This window comes from Clytia hemisphaerica, unplaced genomic scaffold (assembly GCF_902728285.1).
Source record: "Clytia hemisphaerica strain Z4C2 unplaced genomic scaffold, Clytia hemisphaerica genome assembly, whole genome shotgun sequence".
NCBI classification, from domain to species: Eukaryota; Metazoa; Cnidaria; class Hydrozoa; order Leptothecata; family Clytiidae; genus Clytia; species Clytia hemisphaerica.
In genome coordinates, this window is record NW_027104192.1 from 1,227,911 (window position 1) to 1,252,686 (window position 24,776).

The following is a 24,776-nucleotide window of genomic DNA, read 5'->3' on the forward strand; positions in this document are numbered from 1 at the left end:
AAATGGCCTCTAACAGTAGATTTTTTAAATTAATATTTGGACTATCGACCGTACCGATGTTCGTCGCCAATGTAGAATTTCGAGACTTTTAGAGTTTCAGAGGTATTCTCGAAAAAGCATGATTCTTTAAGACGTTTTCAAAGGGCATTACAAAAGGACTCAAGATATTCTGTTTGATCGATTATCTATCAGCTCCAGCTGATTGGAGGTCGAGAGAGAGTAAAAGAGAAGCTAGAAAATTAAGGTCCCATTTTAAGTCTTACTGTATTAACTTTTTACCTGGAAAAAAGGTATTTTTTACAGGGGTACTAATTTCCCAGAGGGGGTACAAATGTCCCAGAGGGGGTACAAATGTCCCAGAGGGGGTAAGAATTTTCAAGAGGGGGTACAAATTTCCCAGAGGGGGTAAGAACTTTCCAGAGGGGGTACTAATTTCCCAGAGGGGGTACTAATTTCCTAGGAAAATAGTACCGGTGGAGAATATTCATTCCCCGGAAAATAAGTACGGGGAGTACTTATTCGGAAAATAAGTACGGGGAGTACTTATTCCGGGGAGTACTTATTCTGGGGAGTACTTTTTCTGGGGAGTACTTTTTCTGGGGAGTACTTTTTCTGGGGAGTACTTATTCTATGTTACACCTGTATAAGATTTCTTTCTTTTTTTGCATCCTGCTGGAAATTATGCACTATCGAATGAAAAGACTAATGATGCGTTCAGCTTATCCCATTTTGTTTGGCGGGAGCGAGAGCAAGACCGGGTGAAAGCTAGTGTGTTAACATAAAGGAAACATGCTCTTCAATATTCATTGGAGGAACAAGTACTTTCAAACCAGCTCAGACCGAACCTCTTTTGAAAATTTGAAAAAAACGCAAAGCTGTTGTATACTCTATGGTAGGGGACAGGGTGAGATATTTTCTCGAAATATGAAACACGGCGGCAAAAACTGAGTTATTTTCTCCCACTGGCCTCAAATTAGCTTATTAGTGACTGTTAGGTTGTCAAACCTATAGATATTCTTAAAGGATATGATTTGGCAAAAAAAATTCAAATTTCAAAAAATTTTCAAAATTCGTGCCCAGTCCCTTTTTAGCAGTTTTTCTAAAAAATCTGAATTTAAAAGTCAGAATCAAACCTTGAATCTACTTCAGTTACAAAGAGCATAAAATTCTGCGTCAGAAAATGGGGTCACTTTTTATTCTAGGATAATCTGGTCACGAGATATCGTAATTTAATTTTTTTAGGAGACTGGGACGAGGTTGCTAAATATAAAACCATAAATTATTCAGGGGGTAAGGTCGAAAATTGTTCAAAATTCGTTTTATTGGCTTAAACAACTCGAACTTATCTATATTTTCAGCCAAACAACTTTTAAAGCCGATTTAAGGTTTATTTCTTTCGGAATACTCAGGTTAATATCGAATTTCATGAGGATTTCTACCAGAAATAAAAGTTTAAAAGTCGATTTACTCGAAACTCTAGTTTTTGAAACATGGGACCCTATTTAAACACCCTCTTAGGGTTGTCGAAAAATCGTCAAATTTGGTAGGTAGGTTCCCTATGATGAAAGAATCATTTTGAATTTTTGAATTTTTGCAATTCCGATTTCCCGATTTTTAATTAACGAAAAACCCAAATTTTACCCCCGTCTTTTAATAAAATATTGCCTAGCAACAAGAAAAATGCCTAAATTGAAAAAGTCTAAAATTCAAATTTTTTATTTTCACTTAGGCTTGCTTCATGCCAAATTTCAGGTCTCTACAATGTCGGAAACATACCGTATAAATACCCCTCCAAGCTTTTTCAAGCAAAATTGCCTGGTCAATCGTTGATTTTTACCATATATGGGCAAAACGAAAATCTAAATTTTTCGAATTTCAGAAGGGTCTCGATAACAATTGACCCCATTTTCGAGTACTACTCATTGAGAGCTATCGAATGGTCGTACTACCAAAGAGCTAACTGAATTTTTATTTTTTCGTTCTAAATTCGATGACGTCATCAGCTATCACGTGACAATTCTTTTTTCAAAATTTTTTTGAATTTTTTTTTGGAAATTCATATAAAGGTTGATGGTGGAACAAAAAGTGTATAATGATCAACAAAGTGGTCGAAAATGCCGCAAGTTGTATTAGGTTGCTGAGCGAGTGGGAGAAAAAAGGCCATTTTTTGCCGCCGTGAAAAACAAGGTTCGCCGGGGGTGGAGGGGTTGGGAATTGCATCTCTAAAAACCCTATAGCAAGGTAATTATATACTAAAACCAGGCTATTTAGAGCAATTCTTGATAGCTGAAAATACTTTCAAAAATAAATAAATGACATTTCTGAAAATTTATAACCGGGGGAGATGTTTTTTCGGGACCTTAGTGTACTGTACTGGCCTAATAACTGATTCCTAAAAATGTCCAAATAAGCCGGAAAAGACTTTCACGTAACCATCGTCATTATTTCTGGAGCGATAATCCCTTGGCTTGAATTGAGAAACAAAGTAATTTAAAACATTTATCATAGATCTTTCTGCAAAAATAAATCATTAAATCACTAACTCACAAACTTTTCAAAATCGGATCCTTCAAATTCTTCGATAAACAATCGACAACCAGTCGATCAACTCGAAAATCGAACGAATTCGCGAATAAATATCCTTGCTGCAAAAGCCATTTCAAATCAGCAGATCCTAGGATACATACAGAGCCTCTGTATTTTCCGTGGCACCGATGCCCACGATCACTCCCCCAAAGTGAAATTAACAAGTTATTCTCAGGGTCTACAGATACATCTTGCAATTTGTGTTCCGGGCGAACTTTGTATCCCGATATCAATCCCGAAGTGCCAAAATCGGGTGACGACCGAGGTTCTCTCGTTATATGTTTATATAAGCTAGCATAATAAAAGTCTTCAGGATTCTTCGTATCCCGCGTCCAATCTAAGAACTGTTTCGCTAACGGGTCGTTCACTAGGAATTCGTAAAACTGTCGAGTACCAATAAAAGAGGTTCCTTTCCGATAAATTTTGATGCCATGTGGGGGAGGAGCTTTCCGTTTAGAAGTCCTCACAAGGGCACGATCTCCTCCTTCGATACTCCTTGCAACGTGCACAAACTGCACACGGCTCATAAAATGTGCTTCATTCGGAGTTTTCCAGTTGATCGAAACCTCATATGGTTTGGAGCGTAAATAGTGTACAATCTTCGAATGGTTATACAGCGGAAATACTGTGGACGGTAGGTTGATTCCGTATTTCCAGGGTACCGGTACGCTCAACATTTTCTTGAAACACTGCGCTTCCGCTTTTAACCGATTATGTGTTTTAACTCTGATCTCAAAAATCCGATCGGGTAAATAAATATTCGGAATACATTCCGATACTTTTCGGAATACGTTATAGTACTTCATACCAAATTTAGCGTTGGGATGTAAACAATAGACGTTGTCATGGTGATATATGCTTAGTAACATACGTAACGATTGCTCAGCGGTCCTTTCCAGTGTTACCGTGTAAGCAACCGAATAAGACGCCGGTCCAAAATTCGGCGTCTGATAGCGGAACAGTTTCCGTAAATTGTTACATGTCGGTCCAATCGCGTCCAAAATATTTTGCAATTTAGCATATTCGTAGAACTTTTTATTTAGTTTTCGAGCAAATCGTTTTCCGTGTTGATAGATCTTACGATTTTCGCTGACTAAATGCTGACATGTGAACATATTATGTTCATTTTCGTTCGTGTATGGATCCCATAATTGATACAACAATCGATTTAATCGATAATTCGAATCGACTTCTGAGACTTGTTTCGATATTTTCAAAGCTCTAGTTGATGGTTGCCGACGTTTAGGCACTGTCAAGTTTTGACCAGTGATATAGAAATCAGCTTTCTGCTGTAGTTCCAACAAAGACCTTTTCCTATTAACCTCTTGGTTATAGATAAGTGAAATGGACGAATATTTGAAACTTTTGTGTGTGGAATTAGAGTACCTCTTTTTCATCCAGAAGACCATGATACAAAATGTTAAAACCAAAACAATTCCACGTCGAAGCGAGCGCATACTATAATCGAACTTGATTGATAATCCGGTTATTTGTCATATTATCATATACATCACCAAGTCATTTTGTAGGATCGCACCTAAAAAAATAAATACAAACCTATCTAAAGTACTGCACTGATAATTTTAGAAACATACTGTTGTAATAGTCATCAATATTTCAGATCATCAGAAGGCCCGAGTCCGAAAATCATCAGTTGTCCAAAGTTAATATTGTACAGTAAATTGTCAAAATGATGCAGAAAATTTTTTTCAGGAAATAACATTTGACTTATCTACAGCTCGATTCTCTGAAAAGGAATTACAATATTCAAAAGTACAACCACAAGATAACAACATTTGAGAATTACTCCTAAACCCTTTACTTTCTTCGTCAAATCAATATGTCTGCTTGTGAAACTTTCAAAACTTTCACAAACACTTGAAATTCTGGTAAGGCCCACCTTACACTCTATCTAACAGCTGAAGCGATGTTTCTAAAGTATTAACAAACTAAGTGTAAATAAACCTTTCAAAGGAGAAACAAACAATGAAAACAAAAGGGTTTTTGTTTGTTAGACACATTTTCTGCATTCCCAAAGCAAAACTTTTTTTAAAAGCTTTTAAAGATAAAATAAAACATAGCGTCATTCAATACGATATTCTGAAAGCGAGCAAATGTTTTTCTTATTGGAACACATGTATACTCAAATCCATTGTTTAAGAGCAACAGAATCTTTTGATTAAAAATGCAGATATTAAAAGACTCTCCCATTATCCCCTTGTCCCCTATCAGCCCCCGCAATGATAATTCCAGCCTTACAACGTTCTTTCGGAACATATTTTTGAAGGAACTTCGGCACTTTCGGCTTCCATGTTTTTTCATAAGCAAAAGCAAAAATTTTAAAACCTTCGGAAGTTCTTAACTTCGTTTTAAGCCTAGAAATGTTGTTAACCTGTTCTTATTTTCACAGTTTTGTAAGTATTTTTGTCCGATTTCCTAAGAAATCAGATGTGTTTTAGAGTCTGCAGCCTTGAAATGTTCTTAACTTGTTCTTAATATTTTGGCAATCGAAGCCTTATGTTCTTCATTAGTTTTGTTCATATAAAAAAATGTATTTACGTGTATTTACATCCGAAATTTCATTTGGAAAAATACTTTAAAATTGAACTTAGAATGGATTTCATATATTCAACGGCATTCTAGTTTCCAGGTCTCTAGAGAGCTAGGTGAGATATAGCGAGCGTGGGCGGCACAGTGAATCATTCCATAGCAAGCTGTCGTGGTAAGCGCACACGTGTACAACAAACCTTCTTGAACAGAAGGATTTCATTTTAAAAGAGTATATTTTACAATTTCTGATAAAAAGTACAATTTCTTTCCTTTTTCTTTTAGAAGTGAATCTAAATCTAGGAATTCTCCTCTCTGAGAAAAATGGCTGATATACAAGATATTTTAAAAGGACTTGAGACATCATCTCCAAGAAGAAAACGAAGTTATACTAGTTCTGACTCATCATCATCATCTGACTCCGACAACAGCAGCAGTGGTTCATCGATTTCATCTTCATCTGATAGTTCCTCAAGCGATCATTCAAAACAAAGAAAAAAGAGGAGGAGAAGAGAAGAACATTTGAGTGACAGTGATGCTTTATCTATTCATGCAGGGGAAACCCCTGATAAAAATGGTAGCCAAAGTAGCTACAAAAATGACAGCCAAAGTGCTGCTGAAAAGAAAAACAACGAAAGTGTTGGTAAAGAAGAAACTTCTCTTGACTTATACTCTAATCTCAACCTTGTGAGCACAGAAGAGAAAAAGGGCGAAAAAATCGATGATGGTTGGGCTAAAATAATAGATAAACAATGGAGTAACTCCAAAACTGTTGACAAACTTAAACCACTCATGGAGAAATATGTAGTCCCAAAAAATTGTCAGAAACTAACCATTTTGGATATGAATGAGGAGATTAACAAACTGCTTTCGTCTTTCCAAAAGAAGAATGACAGGAGATATAAAGGCATACAAAAAGCACTCAGGACTGCAGTTTGTGGAGCATTAACTTTAGTAGATGCTGCTGTGTCAACGACAACCTCACCTGAAAAATTGACCCAACAACAGATTTACCAAGTGGGGATTGACATCGTGGCCTTACTTGGCCGTGTAAACACTGACATTTCTGACATCAGGAAAAAACATGCCGTTTCTGTGTTGAAACCAGAATTCAAATGCTTGACGACACAAACTAAATCCTCAAATTCAAAACTATTCGGTGAAAATGTATCGAAAGTCTTGAAAAGTATTGATATTACCAACAAAGTTGGTGGAAAAATAAAGAAGTACAACAACCGATCGTCGTACCAAAAGAAAGAATCCTATGACAGACAAGACAGATCTTACAACAAATCGCAGTCTTTTTTAGGACACGGCCGAAATTCCTGGCAACAAGGTCGGAAGAATTATCACAATCATCGTCATTCAAGCAACAACAACAACAACAGAAATCAAAAGAGAAAAAACTAAAAGTGAGTTCTTTGAAAAACATCAAAGAACAAATTGAAGCATTGAATGATTACTTAACAGCGAAAGTTGAAAACTTTAGTGCTGGACAACTCTCCAATCATTTAGAAGAATGGGAGAATTATACAAGTGATCCAGAAATTCTTCAAATTGTTCTTGGTGACACTATTAAATTTAACCATGATTTCTATTATCAGCATTTTTGTAAAAATGCTAATTTCACTCTTGTGGAAGAAGCCTTTGTGTCAACAGAAATTCGAAAACTTATTTCAAAAGGAGTAATAGTTCAATGTGAACCAGAAGAAAAAGAATTTGTCTCCCCAATTTTCACAGTACCAAAAACTGATGGTGGAAGAAGATTTATTTTGAATCTAAAAAATCTTAATAAAATGTTGAGTTTAAACACTTTAAAATGGATACTATTAAAACTGTTTTAGAAAATATCACTCCTAAATGTTACATGGCATCCATGGATCTCAAAGATGCATATTACAGTGTTAGAATTGATGAAAAATATCAAAGATTTTTAAAAAATTTTCTTTTGATGGAAGACTCTATAAATTTACCTGTTACCCGAATGGCCTCGGACCATGTCCAAGGAAGTTTACAAAACTGAACAAACCTTTGCTGTGCTATTTACGACAAAAAAAGGCCATTTTGTTGTTGAATTTATTGACGATTTCTTCCTTCAAGGTCAAACATACAATGAATGTGAAAAAGGAGTCATAAAATCAATAAAACTCTTCGATGGAGTAGGTTATGTTATCCATCCAATAAAATCCCATTTAATACCATCAAATGAGATTACATATCTAGGTTTTGTGATTAATTCCATTGACATGACTGTTGAAATAACACAGGAGAAAAAAGATGACATTTTGAGTTTTGCAGTTACCTTAATAGAATCCTTTCAAATATCTATCAGACAATTAGCTGGATTTATTGGTAAAATCGTTGCAACCTTTCCTGGCTCAACATATGGGCCATTACACTATAGATGTCTTGAAAGCTATAAAACTGTTTGTCTTCGAGAAAACAAAGGCAATTTTGATGCTAAAATTAGGCTCACTCCTGAATGTAAAATAGAATGCTCCTGGTGGAGAGATAAGGTCATGGACATGAAGAAATCTATTGATCTACCCCCTTTTGATCATGAAATATATACTGATGCTTCAAAAACAGGGTGGGGTGCTGTATTTTCCAATAAAAAGTTATCTGGTCATTGGGATTTTGTTGAAGATGTACACATTAATGTGTTAGAAATGCAGGCAATACTCAATACAATCACTAAGTTTACAAAATACATAAAAAATTCACACATTAAAGTGTACTGTGATAATGTTACTGCTGTTTCAACTATCAATAAAATGGGAACCAGTCACAGCACTAATTGTAATAAATTAGGACAACTTATTTGGGAATACTGTATTGAAAATTGTATATGGATTACCTGTACATTCATTCCTGGAAAGGAGAATATTGAAGCTGATGCCCTGTCTAGAAAGTTGTATAAAAATGCTGAAGCAATGCTTAATAGGGAGCTTTTCAATGAAGGCATTAAACAGTTAAATTTCATGCCTGACTTGGACTGTTTTGCAAGCCCCTCAAATGCCCAAATTGATAGATTTGTATGTAGATTCCCAAAGAAGAACTCCTTTGCCACCGATGCTTTTACTGTCGACTGGTCAAAGTATAAGTGTTATTTATTTCCACCTTTTAGCCTAATCGGAAGAGTGCTACAAAAGATCAGAAGGGACAAGCCAAGAAGAGTCTTAATGGTTGTTCCTCGTTGGCCAACTCAAGCTTGGTATCCTATGCTAGAACGTCTTATGATTCAACCGCCGTTCAACATAAAGCCCCAAAAAGCCAATATGTTTGTGGGAAAAGGTGTTCATCCGATGGCTCACAAAATTCCTTTGATGATGTGTCTATTGTCAGGGCTGCATACATAGGTATGAAGATTTCACCCGAAGTGGTGGATGTAATCATGACAAGTTGGAGGAAAAACACATTGGCCAAATATAAACCCATTCTTAGAAAGTGGTATACGTTTTGCTTAGAAAATAAAGTAAACATTGTCCATCCAAACTTAGATGATGCAATGTCGTTTTTAGTCCAACTGTCACGATCAGGTTATTCTTACTCTCAGCTCTGTACAGCTAGATCAGCCCTCTCTTCTATTCTCTGGGTTGATAAAGGCATTCCATTTGGAGAATACCCTGTTATTAAAAGACTTTGAAAATTAAAAGATTTTTTGAATGTAAACCAACATTTCCTCGTTTCTATTCAACATGGGATGTTAAAATAGTATTTGACTACATCAGAAAATTACCTCATCAAGACGATCTTCCCTTGAAGATATTATGTAAAAAGCTTGTGGTTCTAATGGCCCTACTCGCAGGTGGTCAAAGAATGCAGACTATTCATAAAATCGACTTAAGAGACATAACAGTTGAACCAAATAAAATTATTATCCCCATTATGGATAAAATCAAGCAAACTAAACCTGGAAAACACCTTAAACCACTTGAGTTTTTGCAGTATCCTAATGAACCAAAGCTTTGCGTGCCATCAAATCTGAAAGCCTACCTATCTAAAACTATAAATAATAGAACCTCTTACCCTTTGTTTATCAGTTACATAAAACCATTCAAGCCTGTTTCAAAAGATACAGTTGCAAGATGGTGCAAGGATTTTTTACAGTTATCGGGTGTTGATATCAAGAGATATACTTCTCATTCTTGCAGGTCTGCTGCGTCGTCGAATTTGAAAACAAAAATTGATGTAAAGAAGATACTAGACTCAGCAGGTTGGTCATGTGAATCGACCTTTGCAAGGTTTTACGAAAAACAAATCGAAACATCCATTGGTACTGCTATGATTGATACATGAACATTATTAAATGGATATGTTGATAAATGAACATTTTGAATGACTTTAAACATTTGCGTTATGAATTATATTATATTTTCCAGTCACTTTGTGGAATAGTAACCTTACATACCATAATAAGCGATTACATTTGAGTTAAAAACCAAATATTAGTTTATGAAAAAATCAATTCTTTTCGAAATTGTGTTACAGTATTCTCTGTCAGTCGAGCACACTGTCATATTTTAAACGACAAAAAAATGAGTAATCACATCATTTAGCGTCACGCTAAACAAAAGAAAAAAAAGAAAGATCAAAGGCTTAAAACAAAAAGTACTTAAAACGTTCAATAACACGTCGTGGTGAAAACAAAAATACGATATCCGTTTAGCGGCTCTTATAAGGAACACATTGATATATATTTCTGCTACCCCACAACTTGCAGTCGAAAAATTGAGCAAAATATTGAAAATATTTCTGCGGTGAAGTTTTTCAAATTTCCTTATAGAAATCTCATGTTTGGCACTCCTACACGGTAGAAAAGTGAAAAGATGAGAAATATGACGTAAACACGATGCAAGTAGTAATTATATTCCCAAGTGATTACGAAAAGTTATTCTTTCAACAATGGTAAGTTTTTTATTACGTCTATTAGGATGACGTCTTTGCAGATTCCTGTGAGAGTTACTTTAAGAAGGTCATTGACATGCGAATGAGTTCAAGGATATTATCTAAGACCCTCTTTATATCACGATCAATAGGGGATAAAAGCTTGCTCTTTATGCTTTCTCACTCACAAGCATTAATGTATATATTAAGGCATATTAAAATATAATATATTAAAAGCTCGGTAAAATAGTGGGAAGAAATATTATTTTATCAGGTACGTGATTATCCCTGTATCACGCGAGTGGTATTTTAGCTCTCCCGCCTCTCGCACCTCCCTGTGTCACAACAAAGGAAATATACCATATTACATCCCTGTCTCATGCGAGTGTGCGAGTGATGTTTTGCTTTCCTATCTCCCTGTCTCACAACGAAGGAAATACACATCATGTCCTTGTCGGAATACACATTACATCTCTGTCTTGTGCGAGTGGGATTTTTTACTTTCTCGTCACTTTTGTCTTAATGACACGACTTAGAATACCGCTATTATTACGCTAAGTCGATTAATTTTCGCATGTACTTTTTTTTAGAGAATGGAGAGTTTTAAAAAATTCGCTGCGAAGCAGCCTCTTTTTCACTAGATTTCACCAAATTTCTTTAGTTTTAACGGATTTTCAATTTATAGCAAGAACTAAGTTTTGCGAAAAAGGCCAAAACTCATGAAAATTACGAATTTACCATTTTGATCGACCTCTAACGTTAGAGGTCGATGCCATTTTCAATTACTCCACGCGAAGTAAGAGGTCGATGTCATTTTCAATTACTCCATGCGAAGTTTAATCCACCTAAAGCGGCAGATACGTAAGGTATTTGAGTACAGAATTTCACCGGTTTGGGGACTGTAAAGATCTTCTAACGCCACATGATGTGGACATTTAAAAATGTTAGAAAGGTTTTGAAACGCTGTTGTGTGTCAACTGTTTCATATTTGATCGTTATTAAGATGTGGTTTTGCCAGTTGATGATTAAAATAATTTGAATATATTGCTTTTCTTTCTAGATATTCCAAATGGACTTGCCGAATAATGGTACAGCTATCAAGTATCCCGGATCGAGAAGTCAACGCATCGTCATATTGCACATGCAACACTAATTAGGAAAAGGTATTTCGTTCTCGAATGTTTCACCTGGCTTTATCGTAATCCTTTATACCATTTTAATATGTATCTTTTCTCCTAGTAAAATAATTTTGTCATACACCCCTATTTAAGGTCGTTGACTTCTATCTAAAGATAAGCTCAATAATCTAAAGAAAGTCCTGAATATACCGCAAAATTAGTTTCATGACAATTTTTTTTAATTCATTCGTTGCCTTTTATAGGTACCACTGGGTGAACCGATAATCGAGATCGTTCTCAGGTAGACATGACTCTTAATTGTCAACTTGACTAAAACACGACAGAAAAATCTTTGTTCATTCACCATCGAAGCGCGAAGAACTATGCACCCGATTGTATCCACGGAGATTATATATACAAACTATTTTATTACACCCCTATATCAGTGACCCGGTCAGCTCCACTCAATGATGAATTACCCGGTGAAAGAAATTGCATAGAACCCAAATCAAAGATCTTATTTATGGTCTTACCGTCTTACCCCGGTCAATCTCAGTTTTTTTAAGAATTCTTGAATATTAGTTGAAAGTCAATTTTTCCCTACCAGAGGAAGTCAAAGGTTACCACTTAGTGAGCTTTGGAGATCCTATATTAAGACCCGGTGGGTTTCAAAACTTCACTGGGTCACTGAGAAAGGGGTGTTCTATTATATATGAAATATAGAAAATGTACGTCTATGCGTGTTAGTAAATGTCCCGGGACAATGCATATCATGCATCTGTTTATGAATTGGGGAGAGAAAAACTCCATATTGAGTAATTAAGTCATTCGGAGGGGCTCAGATAGCCGATAGAACTTTCCAAAGGGGATAAACTTGAAAAATTTGGGGGGAAATGATGAACATTTCGAAGAGTTAACAAAAGTACACGCCGTCGCAATTTTTCCCCGACCATTTAAAACCCCAAATTTTCTTCCCCGTTAAGAAATTTGCAATAGAAATTTCCCGCTGTAGGTCCCCACCTGGTTCTGTGATACGAGAGTGTTGTGCAGATTATTATGTTCTTCTATTGCTCGCTTATCCTTCTGACATGTGATCTTCACAGCTTTGGTAAAAAAAAACAAACGCAAAGCAAATGCTTGATGAGTTTTTTTGTTCTTATAAAAAGTCTTCGTTTCTTGCTCCATCTTGATTCCAAAGAAGACAGGCCCTAAAAATGAAATCGGAAAAATGATCAAATTATATCTAATCTCACTAATTATGCCGATTAACTAAGTGTTAATAACATTTTCAAGTTTCAATTTAAACAGTTGCAAAATCAATTTGCTTGCGTGTTCTCGAGTTTTTGGATATCGTGGGATTTGAAGATTTCTAGTGTTTTAATTGCTTTGATAGATTCAAAACACAAGTTACTCTGCGGTGGAACATTATGATGTTCTCATTCGATAGGTCTTTTTGCTTTTCTTTTTTGTATAGAGATGACTTGAAAAGATCGCTCAGTGCTCGACTGTCTGTAAAATTCTTTAAAATATAAATATACATGCAAGGATAAATAAATCCTTTGTTCAGTGTCTCTTATATTTAATAAGTCACATGTTATTCCGAGGCTACGAAGTCTCACCTAGCTCTCTAGAGACCTGGAAACTAGAATGCCGTTGAATTTACGAATTCAACGAGACTTACCTGTAAGTTGAAGTTGAATGAGAATTCTACAAATTCTAGTTTCCAGGTAAATAGGGAGTTAGGTGAGATATAGCGAGCGTGGGCGGCACAGTGAATCATTTTTCGAAGTAGTACAGTCTCATGTTTTTCCGGAAATAGGGTGCTGGGTAATGTGGTGGGTGGGCACCTAACTCCCTATTTACCTGGAAACTAGAATTTGTAGAATTCTCATTCAACTTCAACTTACAGGTAAGTCTCGTTGAATTCGTAAATTCATCCTGCTCACTACTATCAGATCAAAGGTTACACCAATTATAAACCATTATTGCCCCCGCAGGAGCGTAGCGACAAGGAGGCACTCATAGTTATTAGCATAGATATTGGACTGGAATCTCAAAACTTTGCGAATTGTTTTGTTGTTGTTGTCGCGTAAGCATATCCGTAGTTAGTCTCTTCCGTAAATGTTCGGTTTTTTCCGGGACGGTAGTATACATATTTTCATATTACATATTACAATTTTAGTTTTGATTTAGCTTTGAAAAGCTGAAGCGAGTGTTATAAATGTTATAAATCAAAACAGTGTATGATATAACACGAATTACAATATTACTTGTGCAAATCAAAACAAACAAAATGGCAGACTGGTTATGATGATGCTGAGCTGATTCATTGACTAGAAAAAGTGTTTTGTATGTCAAATTTTGTTTCTTGTCTTTGAAACTGAATACTAACTACTGTAATTTAGTCAGAAGTTCACTTCAGCAATGATTTCAATTCTTTTTCCAGAATCTTAAAAGAAATTTGCTTAAGTTTTCAAATGTACATTTGATATTTTTGTTCAAACTCTAATTTATTTTTGTCTGTCATTTTATTGATAACTACCTTTATTGTTTATAGGGCTTCTTGAGCTTTAAATACCATCATATGGTCGTAACTCGAGAAAGTCCTTCTTACCGGCAAAGTACAAAAAAGATGAATGTACGCATATGTAAAGTTGAATATCCAAACGTGGTTGATTTTTTCTTTTGGTCTTCAAAATAATTTACCTCACTTAGAGTGTTTTTACGTCTTTTCAGTGTGGTAAATCTTTTTCAAAAACCTGAAAAAAGTTTGTTTACTCGTTAAACTTTACATGCGCACGTTAAACTTTTTCATGCAGTTGTGATAGCCTAAATAACTTACGCTCCAGTGGTTTGGTGAAATAGCTCCAAATTCTGGCTTTCTAACTTAGGAGAGACCTTCCTGAAGGCATTTAACGGTGGTTAATAGACTAGGTACACAGACAGTCATACAGAAACACCATAAAGGGAAAGTATATCGCTAGCTATAAACTCAAAAAGTCTAGCTTCCTGAAGGCACGTCTCTTCATTGTCTGCGCTGCGATCAGCTTGGAGAAAAGATTGCATCATGAAAAAGGACTATGCACTTGAAAAGAAATTTAGGCGTGTCGTGGAATAGAAATTATGATTGACAGTTTGACCACGTGACCAGTAGGGTCACGTGGATATATAAATAGCGCGACATTTGTAATCGGCGCATTTTAACTTTTCTCGACTGTACGTCTGAATGAACCACAATGGCATTCCTTTACTTTTCTTTTGACCAACAACATAGAAGATTTTGCTTGAGAAGTGCAATCACAGCGTACGCTAGTAGAGCCCGGGCCTTAACTAGGATAAGTGAGTTTCTATTTCACCCAACTTAAGATGGTGCAAAACTTTTTGATAAATTTTATACGCAGTATCCTCTTGACTATTGTTTATTAGGCAAAGTATCAATAGAGAAATGTTGAAATATAGCAGCCAATGAAAAAAAAACAAGCTATTTCTGATTGGTTACCTTGTGGATATATTCACTGCGTATGTCCATATATTTTGCCTACAATCTAAGATGTCTGCGACATTATTAGAAAAGGTCTATTTAGTGAATAATAATCATGACATATATCGTTATAAGAAAGAAACTAGGAGAAAAAACAAACAAACAGGAGATGTGAAAATCAGTAAGATAATGATACCATAACTTTTTAAATATATTTTTGAGAGGGTTTTCCTAATTTTCCTTATATAATATAATTTCCTTATAATTTCCCAATCAATCAATCAATCAATCAATCAATCAATCAATCAATCAATAATTAAATCAATCAATTATTCCTGATTATTTTTTAATGTTTAATATTTAAAGCATTAAAGCTTTATAAGTGCATGACATGATCTTTATGTGGTGGCATTTAGTGAAAGCTATGACTAGTTATAGTTTACTTCAAGAGGGCCGAAACCTGAGAGTGTGCCAATAAAGCTCCAAAATTACAGGAGACTTACCAAATTTTTCTTTTCCTAGAATCTTGTAAAAAGGCACCCTGCAAAGGACTGATTTTGTTATATTTGTGTTTTTGTGACCGTAAGTCGCACTGTTGGAGGTGAGATAAAAAGTTTACATCGAGCTTTTTAAAAAATATCTTTCCAATGAGGTATTGTTAGCTACAATTGATTCTCTCTAATTCGATCCCATGGGATCAAAATCTCTCTTCGAATTAGAGAAAGATTCGAATTACAGAGAGTAATTTAAACCACTTTCCAGCTGAGGTGACCAAAATATTTTAGTTCAAATAACAGATTCGAATAATAGAGGTTCGAATTAGAGTGTGTTGACTTTATCTTGTTCCCTAAAGAGAAATGTTTTAAAAACAATTCTTTTGGCGCAAATTTTGGCATACAAGGAGCAAGAATTTTTCAAAAGATACCATCAGCTTGATAGAAACTAACTGGAAGGACAAAGAAATAGACATGACGTGAATTCAATTCCAAAAATAAGCTAAAAAGTCCGGGCAGACTGCCAAACTGTAATATCGATTCTTTTCCGGAGAAAATAAACTTTCAAGTCAAAATTGCAGACGATTAAAATTCGATTTATTACCTACTCTCTTTCCTTTAATAATTGGTCTTTTGAATCTTGTTTATCTTTCGGTTCGGATTTCCGGAGGCTGATCGAAGCAGACTTTAAATTTGGCATTTATGTGGGCAGCCATTGAAAGGTGATCAAATCCAAATTTAGATAATTTTGATAAATATGCTAAGCAGGAAATAACACCCTTTTTTTACTTCAACGTCATAAATACTTTTTCCTGCTCTGATCTCAGGAAAAACTAACTCAAAAAAACTTTTATTTGGTATTGTAGTATACCGGCTGGGCAAGGACCATACAATCCCCAGACTTCGGAAGCTGATAAAAAGGACAAAAGAGTTTGAGAAATTTAGATCAAGGTTACTTTGATAGCTTCCATCAAGAACACAACAAAAATTACAGGGAATACTTGTCGAGTCACTGTCCAAATTCCGTACGGCTTACCCCATCCAGATATCATTCACGATCAATTTGAATTTTAAAATAATGTATAGCATATACGAGTTTTTATTAGAATATACTTTATAAGAATATTCATGATAAAATTGGTCAAAAAATACAATGTTAAGAATACTACCATCATGGAATTCGGATACTTAACCTAAACATTGAAATTAATCCGTGACCTAAGGAATGCCAATTTTAGAGCACTTTACGCGTAAGTTACCAATTATCTGTAAGCTATGCTTGAAACCTTCACACTAAATTTGCGATGGGTTTGGATCTTAACCTAAGAAAACCTCAACAGTATTTTAGGATGAATTCCAAAAAGAATTGAGAATATCCTTGATGAAATGGAAAAATACAATTAAAAAAAAAAAAGCGAACAATAATCGGCAAAGAGGACTATCACCAAGTCCCAGAACATTTTAAAAGTAGAATATATAGAAAGATGGAGGAGGCTTTCCTGATACATTAATCCTCTGACCGAAATAATTTCGTTTAAATTTTTCCCCTTTTACTCAATTAAGTAAATCAAGAATATTAAGTAGAGAAAAAGCCGGACGAAGACGGGGTATTGACCTTGACGGATACGTTTCACTAGTTCGACACTTTATAATCAGACAACAAAACAGTCCAAATCCAGACGAAATGGAATCAGCCCGAAAGTATTTCTACTCCGACTACCTTTTTTTTTCTAAAAATAGTCTTACGATCTTTTATCATTTTCGAACTTCTTCTTTTGCCTGGCAGTGGCCAACTGACAAAAGACGACTTAGAAACTGAATATTTTGCTAAACATAGAAATGTGTTTTCTAATTGCGACTACAGTAAAGAACAAATTCATTTTAGATATAAGTCGTTTTTTATTAACAACCCTGTGTAAAAGACAGACAGGCTTACTGTGCAAAAATGCGGTTGGTACTGTTGTTTTTGTCGAAACACTAATTCTTTTTATCACTTGATGTCGGACAAAACTGTTTAGGAAAACTGGTGCAACCATCCAATGTACCGTTGGACTAGTATATGTCGGTCTCTGAAAACTTGACAACTGATGGGGGCGTGCCGCTGAAGCAAAAAAAGAACCCTGTCAGAAATCAGTTTAGTACAAAATAAACTGGAGAGGTTCAATATTCCTCTCTAGCTATCGGCTTTAAGCTCAATGGTCATGAGCCTTATAAGTAGTTCACAGCTTGATTGAGGTTGCAATGCATGTGCTATACTCCTTAAAACCACATACCCCTTAAACCTACAAAGTTGCACTTTGGGCTCTCTTAGCCACCAAACTTAATTCAATAATGTGTATAACTCACTTTTTTACAACCTCTTCGCAAAGTCGTAAAATTCGAAGTTACTCAAGATTTTATCAAAAATACCTTCAAAAATCAAGTTTTTCGGACCTAGAGATTACACAATCGAATTTAAGGTCATAAAACCTATACTTTTTAGGTACATAAAACCTATGCTTTTTTTTAGGTACCTATACTTATGGTTGGCATGAAAAAATCATTTTCTCCTTTATGGTTAGAGCCCAAATAAATCGTAAGACCCTCAAAGTTATATGTAGTTCAAAGCTCATTTAAGGTACTTTAATGGGATAAACTTTCGCGGGGATTAAATTTCGCGGTTGGACCTATCCGCGAAATTCAAAAATTTTGCGGGGACATAATTTCGCGGGTGGCACTATTGGGTGACAATATTTTCACGATTTTGTGACTTTTACTGTCAAATCATGCATGTTGATTGTTGAAATACACATTATTAGCGCCTCTTTGACGCCAGTAACCATTCAAAAAGTATTTATTTGACATTTTTTGAGTTTTGTTTAGAAATATTTCGCGGATGAGGCCCTTTCAAATTTCCATTGGGACTTAATTTCGCGGATTTTCGCGGATGACACCCAAATCCGCGAAATCCGCGAAATCTAATCTCCGCGAAAGTTTATCCCATTAAAGTAGTGGTCAGTAAAATCTGAAAAGCGACTTTCTCAAAGTACGGTGATGATATTGCATACCAAAATGTCACAAATTTGATGAAGATTTAGAAAAACATTAGTACCATATGTCAAAAATGAAGTCAATAAAAGTTGTGACCCTTCAAAACCGTTTTTTAACAAAAAACAGACGCAATTGCATTATCCTCGTGAAAAACTGAAAACTGGTTTCTACAAAACATCACTGCTAGGGAAGAACACCATAGACAGCGTACTTTTAACACAAAAAGTTCAGCCTCAAATTCGACTTGAGAGTACCTCTATTTTTTGTAGGTTTTAAGGAGTATCCACTGGTGGCACTGAGAAAATTGAAGTCGTTGTCTGACTAATTAAAAGTACGTTAAACTTTTTTTGCAACCAGTTCAATAAGCGGAAGCGCTAATGACCAATTAAAAAGCAAAGTCAATTCGAATCACATGCCAAATTTAACCATAGTCATTATAAAAAACCCCGGTCTGGCAATGTATTGTTTTAGCTTTTTGTTCAATTTTCTTTTGTTACAAACAAAAGACAAGTTGAGATTTGCATACTTTTTGATCACGTTACCAAAATCTCCTCTTGGGATTGGTCTATTTTCTAATCACATGATCAAAAAGTTTGCAAAATAAATCGATTTCGGTACGTAAGCTCCATCTTTTAACAATAAAAAGAGACAAAAGCCTTCCAGACCAGTATTTTTATAATGACTATGATTTAACCTTTGACCAAAAATATTTCAAAATTACGTAAGATTTGAAAGGGCGTTATCTCTGGCTCGTAAAATGAACTTTTCCTTCCTTTTATTTAAATGAAAATATCATCATATTAAATCGAGTCAATGCTAAGAACTGAGAATCACGTGTAAAAGAGCTCTGAATGATTCGATCCCAAGTAAAAGGGATACCAAGCAAGGCGAGAAATATACTTTCGTCGTTCAAAATTCTGGGAATCAGAACTTTATCTTGTCAACGTATTCACCCATGAACTTTTTTGATTTAGCACCACTAAAAAAATCGAAGGGTTAAAAATGCAGCTTTGATGCCATTTCCAACGAAAAAGTAAGCCCTTTTTTTTAACTTTAAGATTTTGTGATTTTGACCGAAATTACTATTTCTATTGTTTTCGAAGCGCACAGACATAAAAGTGTCCGAAGTTGCGAAGACTAGCCATTTTTCCCTAACTGTTCAAAAGGAAACTTTATTAAAAACGATTTCTGAATTGCCCTTCCAAATATGCTTTTCTGGTTCCAATGATTATGCCTAAGGCTCCCAGTTTTTTGCGCTCTACTTATGACATTATTGGACATATCATAACTCACACGAGCTTTCTGAGAGCCATTGAAACGGTTTCAGTTACAACAGCTCCTTTATAAGCGCTCATATCATGCTCTAGCTACGGTACACAAGATTGTGGGTTAAGCTCCAGTCGGTTGATGGCTAAGATAACAAAATTGTACTTGGCACCTTTCTGCTTGGTGGTCAGCAACTAAAGAAATGGGTGAAGGGTAAGTGGAGGAATCCAGGGAAATGGGTGGCGCCCTTCACTACCTCTGATAATAGGCAGCTAGAGAAAAGAAGAGAGCATTCGGGTCACCCTGAATTCGCAAATTTACTTACTACAACAGCTCTCAACTCCCAGTAAAACTTTATAGAGAGAGAAAATAAATATCCAAACAAACTAAAATCGGAAAAGATTTATCCAAGATAGGAGACACAGCAAGTTGCGCAACCAAATTCAAAACTTAAAGGCTTTTAAACGATTTCCGTTAAACTCAAAAATAATGAAAGTGGCGTGGGCCTTCGCAAAACAAATGGCGTAGGTTTGACCTATCATCGTTTTAATGGGCGTCCTGTGTGTCTTGACTTGAAAATGGTGTTTGTTTTTTAAACACTTCCGTTAGAATAGCAAACGTCTAGAGAAACAATATTGAAGGAAAGTCAGTCAAACAACTAGAACATATTTATGTACTAATGACTTGAAATTTTCACCAATGATACGAGACAATGGTAGAAGGCGATAATAAAAGCTACGAATCAGCCATGGTGATTTCTTCATTTGGGTCGAATGAAATAGACCCTTACTAGGGGGGGGGTCGGAATAAACGGGAAGGTTGGAATCTTCAAATCTTAATAAACGGGGGGAGAAAACCTTATTACGGGGGTTGGGAATTGTACGTCAAAATAAGGTAATTATCCCCTTAATTATCATAGACTAAGTTCTGGCTTTTTGGAGAAAAATAAGGGATTCTTCTTTTGACATCTGAGAATATTTTCAAAACTTAATAAACGAGGTGGGGGGTCCTAAGAAGATCTGAAGGGGTTAAAAAATACAAATTACAAATTTTACAAGTGGGGATTTTTATTAGTCACCTGGGAGTAAATTATTAAGAAATATAATAGTCGAACGTGCGCAACGCACTGGGCTCAACTTCAGTAGCTTCAAGTTATTTATAGGCCCAATTGTAGACCCCAAGATATTCATCAAGGGAAAAAGTGTGCCAAATTTAAGCCAAATCTGACAATTTTTGAAGTCTCCAGGCTGCCCCAAGGTCTTAGCCTCGTTTTGGCGAAATACTCGTCCCCAGGCCCCAAAAATCAAAAGTTTTGAAAAATGGAAAAAACATCCCCAGATATTCACCCAAGGAACAAGTGTGCAAAATCTCAGCCAAATCAAACAATTTTTGAAGTCTCCAGGCTGCCCTAAAGTTTTAGCCTCGTTTTGGCGAAAAACTCGTCTCCAGGCCCCAAAAATCAAAATTTTCAAAAAATGAAAAAATCACCCCCAGATGTTCACCCAAGGAACAAGTGTGCCAAATTTCAGCCAAATCAAAGCATTTTTGAAGTCTCCAGGCTGCCCTAAAGTTTTTGTGACAGACACACACACACACGCAAATTTTTTTCCGTACACGGACGGGAGTATCATCGACGGTCGGGAGTATCTCATCTTTGTTGTTTGGTTTTGTTGTTTGGAATTGCTTAGGTCAAGGTTGCTAGTAACGGCTTGTCACTGTGCCGGGTGCATACTCGGCGCCTTGGGCCCCGCAGGGTTGCTAGTAACGGCTCGAATTTCAGTCAGGTTAAAAAAGGGACAATTTTACCCATATCATAATAACATTACCCCCGTCTTTTTTGTCATTCTATAAGTATTTCCCAATTTTGTGTTCTGCTGTGCGAGTGTGCCTCAACGGATAGCGCGCTGGGTTTCTAATCAGAAACTCTTTCATTTGGTGGGTTCGAACCCCGGTCGGGTCGATATTTCAAGGTTTAAGATAAGTTTAAGATACTCCCGCCCGTCGATGATACTCCTGACCGTCAATATGAGATACTCCCGACCGTCGATGATACTCCCGACCGTCAAGATGAGATACTCCCGACCGTCGATGATACTCCCGTCCATGTACGGAAAAAAAATTTGCCACACAGACAGACAGACACACAGACATTGTCAGATTGTAGCTCAACAGAAGTTGAGAATTGTAAAGCGGGGGGGGGGGCAATTTCTCGCCGAAAAAAATTGATTTATAACAAGCTAGCCAATATAAATGCGAAAGGCAAATGTTGGCGGTAAATTATGTGAATTACAACTGAAACCAAACCTACCACAGGAAAAAATTTCCGATTTCCAAGGTTGGAAATTTCAAGCTTTCTTAGTTGTAAAAAAGATAAAATCCAATGGAAAATCCAACCTGAAAATGTGGGACATTCTCCAAGGTTGGAAATTTTGCATTTTCCATGGCTTGGAATTTAAAAAAAATCCAGGTTGAAAAAAGCCAAAATCCGAATTTAACAAGGTTGGAATTTTCGAAAATCCAAATGGAAAAGAAGCCAAAATCCAAAGTAAACAAACTTGGAATTTTCAAAAATCCAGGTTGAATAAAGCCAAAATCTAAGCCAAAAAGGTAGGAATTTTCAAAAATTCAGGTTGAAAAAAGCCAAAATCCAAGCTAAAAAAGGTTGGAATTTTCAAAAATTCAGGTTGAAAAAAGCCAAAATCCAAGCTAAAAAAGGTTGGAATTTTCAAAAATTCAGGTTGAAAAAAGCCAAAATCCAAAAAGTGAAAAAGAGATCTTAAACAAGCTTTTTGTTTTTGTGAACAGTCACTCGCTAGCCTAGGCTCGATGGCTCCCGGTCAATCTCTCGTTATTGTTCGCACAGATACGTGGTTGATCTTAGATCACTCACACAGCTCAGCAGGGCACTATTTGAAACTATGACACAAGTCACTACGATTGACCGAGGCCGCCCCGAAGAGACGCCTCACCTGACGGAAACTTACAACTTGACTGCTCACATTATATTTTGATATCTAGGTTAGCTATACATCAAAACAGTTTTGAGCGAAAAATCGCTTGTGGTTTTCTCAAAGGACATGCGCAAAAAATGCTTACAAAAATGTAATTTCCACATGGATTTTAAACGTTTTCCAAACTGTTTGGAGAAACACAAATTTCCAACCCAAAAAGTCTAGTTTTCCAGGGAAGAGTCTAAACTTCACAAAAATGTAATATCCACATGGATCTTTAACGTTTTCCAAACTGTTTGGGAGAAACACAAATTTCCAACCCAAAAAGTCTAGTTTTCCAAGAAAGGGTCTCAATCTTAGAAAAATATAATTTCCACATGGATTTTTAACGTTTTCCAAACTGTTTGGGAGAAACACAAATTTCCAACCCAAAAAGTCTAGTTTTTCAACCCGAGGTATCAAATTTACAAAAATATGTATTTTCACAATGATTTTTGACCTTTTTTCAATTCCCAAACTGTTTGGAAAATAAAAATTTCCCACCCAAAAAGTCATTGGAACCAGCCTTGGAAAATTGTCATTTCTACATGGGTTTTTTCACTTGATTTTTCAAGGGCATTGGTTTATTCTACAAAACCTATGGGTAATTTACGTTTTCCAAATCTGCTTAAGGCAATCGCTCAAATTTCCAACCTTCAATTATAAAACCAAAATTTCCAACCCAAAAATATTGAATTTCCAACCTTGGAAATCGAAAATTTTTTCCTGTATACATTGTGTCCAGAAAAAAGAGAACTGAATTTATTTAAATGAATATTCTCATAACTTTTTATGACCTTATTCAGAATATCCGATGTCAAAAGTTACCTTATATAACAGCGATCATGTGTGCCAAATTTTATCCAAAAAGACCAACTAGATCAATAGTTAAGGGGTGGTCTGGTACAAGAACAGCCTCCCTAGTTTTAAACCGCCCCTAAAATCCAAGTATGAATAGGGTTAAGGGATTTGATTAAAAAGCAATTTCTAAAGGCAATTTTTTGTTAAAAGTCCCTAAGGTATATTCACACTGAGAGTGTTTTTTCACTGACGGCTTGAGCTAACGGGATTAATGAAACATTTCATAAAACAATGAATACTAGTCAGTCACATAGCCATGCTCCGCACGGAAAAGGACTCCAATCTCTGTTTTTTTTCGGTTTTCAGCAGCTTAACCCTTACATCTCAGGTCATCGACCGATTTGTTTTTAATCGATTCCCAAACTGCTCATTTTGGGCATTGTATTTTGGGCCTAAAATCTACGTTTTAGCCTAAATCGAAAGTGCTCGAAAATCAATGATTAGAGCATATTCAGACCCAAGTTTATATCCCAAATTTACTTGTTTTTTAATTATCTTTCGAATAAGCCAAAAATCATTGTGGATGAAAAAAGATGGTTGCAGGTTAATTTTTTCTTTTCAGAAAAATATTGTAATTTGTTAAAGAAGAAAAAGAAAAATCGTTTGTATTTCGCACGTATTTTCTAATCCAATAGATACATGATCGAGGGCATGTTTTAGAGAACAAAAGAGCTAGGATAAGCGGATCAGGAAATACAAAAGATTTGCTGTGGGAAATGAAATTGTTTTTTCCAAAAGAAAACATAAACGTGTAACCATCTCTTTTCATCCACAACTTATATAAATAGTTTTGGCCTATTCACCGTTTTATCACATTTTTTGTTAAAATGGCCTTAACGTGTTTAAGTCATAAAAATGTTTTTTTCCGTAGCGTGGTGGGTCTACCAAAATTCGCGCAAAATGGGAGGCAATTTTAGAGGAAGGAAGGAACGCTAAAATTAGTTAACAAAGGCGTCTTTTGCTCCATTTTTATTTTGCCCCCCCCCCCCTCCCCCCAAGAAAATCGGCCGCTTGGGCGGGGCACTGCCACCACGCTACTGGTTTTGTTGGTAAAATGATAAATGTATAGAAAAGAAAATAATTTTTACTACTTTATGCTGATGCACGTGAAACGTTCAAGCGAAAGTAATAATTGCCTTTGTTTCTTTGGCGTAGGTTTCGAAGCAACTGGAAATGTTGTAACAATGCACTTAAATTAACAAACGGTTCAAAATCCGGGGGGGGGGGCTCTTGATTTCTAAACGACGGCATGTGCCACCAAAAAAATGACTTTCAGAATCGGACCCTTACAGTGCAGCCCTTGAGCAGTGAAAAGGAACCCTTACAGTACATTTTACCGAACGTTTCTGACCCTTACAGTGTAGTTTCATTTCATAACTTATTTTGCTGAAGCCACCTGAAAACAAGCCTGAGAAGTCGACACAACGTGCAAAACAAATCAGAATGGGTTTGAGTCAAAACTATAAAGATACGTCAGCTTTTACTGTCAGACTTGTAATTCAACAGTCCCTAAACA

At 35.9% G+C, this 24,776-nt stretch overlaps 2 protein-coding genes across 2 annotated transcripts in view; one reads left to right on the forward strand and one right to left on the reverse strand.

Annotated features, from left to right (window-relative positions):
* Positions 1 to 2,489: 2,489 nt before the first annotated feature.
* Positions 2,490 to 24,776, reverse strand: part of LOC136815166 (beta-1,3-galactosyl-O-glycosyl-glycoprotein beta-1,6-N-acetylglucosaminyltransferase 4-like) — a 71,554-nt gene continuing 49,267 nt past the window's right edge. Inside the window, exon 3 of the mRNA XM_067071615.1 lies at positions 2,490 to 4,123. Coding sequence (XP_066927716.1) covers positions 2,544 to 4,043 — 1,500 coding nt within the window. The 5' untranslated portion in view covers positions 4,044 to 4,123 and the 3' untranslated portion in view covers positions 2,490 to 2,543. The remainder of the gene's footprint in view (positions 4,124 to 24,776) is intronic.
* Positions 5,458 to 9,349, forward strand: LOC136815113 (putative uncharacterized protein DDB_G0277255). The gene is made up of 3 exons (XM_067071553.1): positions 5,458 to 6,545; positions 8,261 to 8,492; positions 9,288 to 9,349. The coding sequence occupies exon 1, from the start codon at positions 5,458 to 5,460 to the stop codon at positions 6,541 to 6,543; it is 1,086 nt and encodes a 361-aa protein (XP_066927654.1). The 3' UTR covers positions 6,544 to 6,545; positions 8,261 to 8,492; positions 9,288 to 9,349.